Source organism: Populus alba, chromosome 10 (assembly GCF_005239225.2).
Source record: "Populus alba chromosome 10, ASM523922v2, whole genome shotgun sequence".
NCBI lineage: Eukaryota > Viridiplantae > Streptophyta > Magnoliopsida > Malpighiales > Salicaceae > Populus > Populus alba.
This window is the reverse complement of record NC_133293.1, coordinates 1,364,931-1,367,937: the sequence shown is the minus strand read 5'-3', so window position 1 is coordinate 1,367,937 and position 3,007 is coordinate 1,364,931. Positions and strand designations below refer to the sequence as shown.

At 36.7% G+C, this 3,007-nt stretch overlaps 1 protein-coding gene across 1 annotated transcript; it reads right to left on the bottom strand.

Moving 5' to 3' along the window:
* Positions 1-357: 357 nt before the first annotated feature.
* On the bottom strand, positions 358-2,649 carry LOC140955986 (uncharacterized). The gene has a single exon (XM_073411664.1). The coding sequence runs from the start codon at positions 2,647-2,649 to the stop codon at positions 358-360; it is 2,292 nt and encodes a 763-aa protein (XP_073267765.1).
* Between the last annotated feature and the right edge of the window lie 358 nt (positions 2,650-3,007).

The window sequence follows — 3,007 nt, the reverse complement described above, 5'->3', positions numbered from 1 at the left end:
AACTTTACAAGAATTGCTTCAATCCGTTTATAACTCTATAACTTTCAAAATACTCCTAGAAACAGAGATTTATTTAAGTGATTTTATAGTTAACACAAACTGGTTACATGCATGAATTCTTTTTCATAGAAGTATTATGTAAACTACAAAAAAAAAAAAAAATAATAATCCAATACTATATATGAATTCGCCACCCTATTGTTGATCCACTTGATATCTTGTTTGTACGTACTGCAAAATTAGAAAGGTAAGAATGATCAAATGAAATAGTAAAGAAAAGATAGACTAACATAAACTGTGAACATAAAATTTGAAAACTCAAATGCTTGCAAAACTTACCTGAAAATATCAATTGCATTATTTAGTTTCTTCTAAATAAGCACCATATCTGCCAACATTCTTCTTTGTCTTTCTACTCTGGAGATTCCATTTATCTTCAACCATCCTAAGAAACCATGAAGGCTTTTTTGTTCTAAATACAACGTATCCCGTTGCAACTCCAAACACAAACCCACATCCATACCCCACTGTCACAGCTTTCCATCCAAATCCTTCTCCAAACAATGTTGAATCATCTCCTTCATCAAAGCTTGATGGCGGTAATGATCGTGCCTCATCACCGTAACATTTTTTTAGTACTTGAGATCCACATAAACCCAAGTTTCCTTCAAATGAGCTTGCATCAAAGGTGTTGAATTGCTCTCCACTTGGTATGGGCCCCTCGAGTTGGTTATGTGAAAGGTTTAGGATTGCAAGAAATGTTAGACCCTCCAGCTGCGTTGGAATCCTTCCGGTAAGCAAATTTGAAGATAGATCTAATGATTCCAAATTAGTCAAATTTCCTAATGATGATTGGATATGACCTGTAAGGTAATTATGAGAAAGGTTGAGCTGTTGGAGTGCTTTAAGCTTTCCTATCACTTTTGAAATTTCTCCGGTGAAATTGTTATTTGACAAATCAAGTACTCTGATAGTACTTTGGATCTTCGTAAACTCAATTTCTACACCTTTCCATATCATTTCTATGGAATAGACATAGCTAGAGTAATTTTTTGTCCCCATGTAAATCATGATCTGATCCGAGGCCATCATTGCTTCAAGACTATTGAAATACCCTGTTGGCAATGGCCCACTAAAATTGTTGTCAGAGATGTCAAGAATCTGTAATTTAGAGAAGGAATTATATGCAGTTGGACCCTTCACAAAACCTTGGAGTTTATTCGATTTTAGGACAAAAATTTGCAGCTTTGAAAGCGTTTCTAGAAAGTAGGGAAATGCATCCTCAATCTTGTTGTTGCCAAGATCAAGAACTTCCAACATTGTGCAGTTGATGATAGATGGTGGTATTTTCCCTTCTAATTCATTTCCATTGAGGTTGAGATATTCCAAGCTATTATCCTTTGAAAATGTTAAAGGGATAGTGCCTTGAAGATTGTTCATGCCTAGATGCAATACTAAGAGCATGCTGCTGAAGTTCCCCAAACATAATGGTATAGAACCACTCAAGCTATTGTTGGACAAGTCCAGGACCACAAGGGATCTTAGCTTGCAAATAGAAAAAGAAATCTCACCTGTCAATTTACTATTGGATGCAAGAATAAGGGCTGTCAAGTTCTCTTGTTCGAAAATCGAACTTGGGATTGGACCACGCAAGTGGTTATTGCTCAAATCAAGGAATCTTAAGGAATCATGTTGGAGTTCACTTATATTACCTATGAAATTATTGTTATGAAGGTCAAGAGATTGTAAAGAAGGAAGAGCAAACAAAAAGGATGGTATTGTTCCATTGAACAAGTTACCATATAAAAATAGATATTTTAGATTTGAAAGGGTATTTAATTGAGAATGGATAGGGCCTACTAGTTGATTATTTGATAAATCTAAATCTGAAAGATTGATTAGGCTACCTAAAGAATTTGGAACTTGACCCATAAATTTATTGGAAAAGAGATCTAAGTAACGAAGCTGTACAAGGTTTCCTAGTGATGATGGGATCTGACCGCTAAAATTATTACGTGAGAGGTCTAAGGAGGTGAGTTGTGTGAGATTACCAAGTGATGATAGGATCTGACCGTTAAAATTATTACTTGAGAGGTCTAAGAAGGTGAGTTGTGTGAGATTACCAAGTAATGATGGTTCTAGACTCATAAAGTCATTCTCAGATAGATCAAGTGAAACCAATTTGGAGAGGTGAGTTATTTCCGAAGGAACTTGTCCTGCAAAGACTGAGAAATTTAGGTTAAGAAGTGTCAGGTTGGAAAAGTGGCCAAATCGAGAAGAAATATGGGAGAAGTTGAAATGATTGTCAGAGAGGTCGAGCTTTTGAAGATGATGCAGGGAGAAGAGGGTGCTATTGGAATGGAGGGTGCCATAAAGCATGCTGCAAGCAAGGTCCAGTCCAGTGACATGCCCTGTTTTCATGTCACAGGTGATGCCATCCCACGAGCAGCAGTCTGTACCCTCTTTCCACGACTCTGTCTTGGGATGGTGGCAACGCCCTGAAGCAGAGCTATTAATGGAAAAGGATTCTTTGAATTGGAGCAAAGAAAGGCTTTGGTCAGGAGCACAGAAATGAGAAGAAGAAATAGTTGAATGGAAATGGAAGAGAAACAGAATGAAAGAGAGAGATGAAATAGGTGGAAACCCCATGTTTGGGAGAGATGAGGAATGAAGAAAGACATTATTAGCAGTATTTATAGGCAAACTAATCTTAAATTGTATACTGACATAGGATGTGTAAAACATCTAAAGACGAAATCAAATCTCAAGTACAAAGCAATGACTTCGTTCAGAGAGGTTTTTCCAAATTGTATTTAGCAATGAGATTTATGAGAAGATTGCTTTGCCCACTAAAATGTAATTTCCAAGAAATTCAAAGCCACAAAATCGGAAGAAAACTTCTTAATAAGCCACAAGTGGGCTTGCAGAGTTAAAGAGTCATCCTCACCTATTATGTCCACGTTCTGGCAATAGCTTGTTTGAATAAAATTTGCTTCCTCTCATGTAA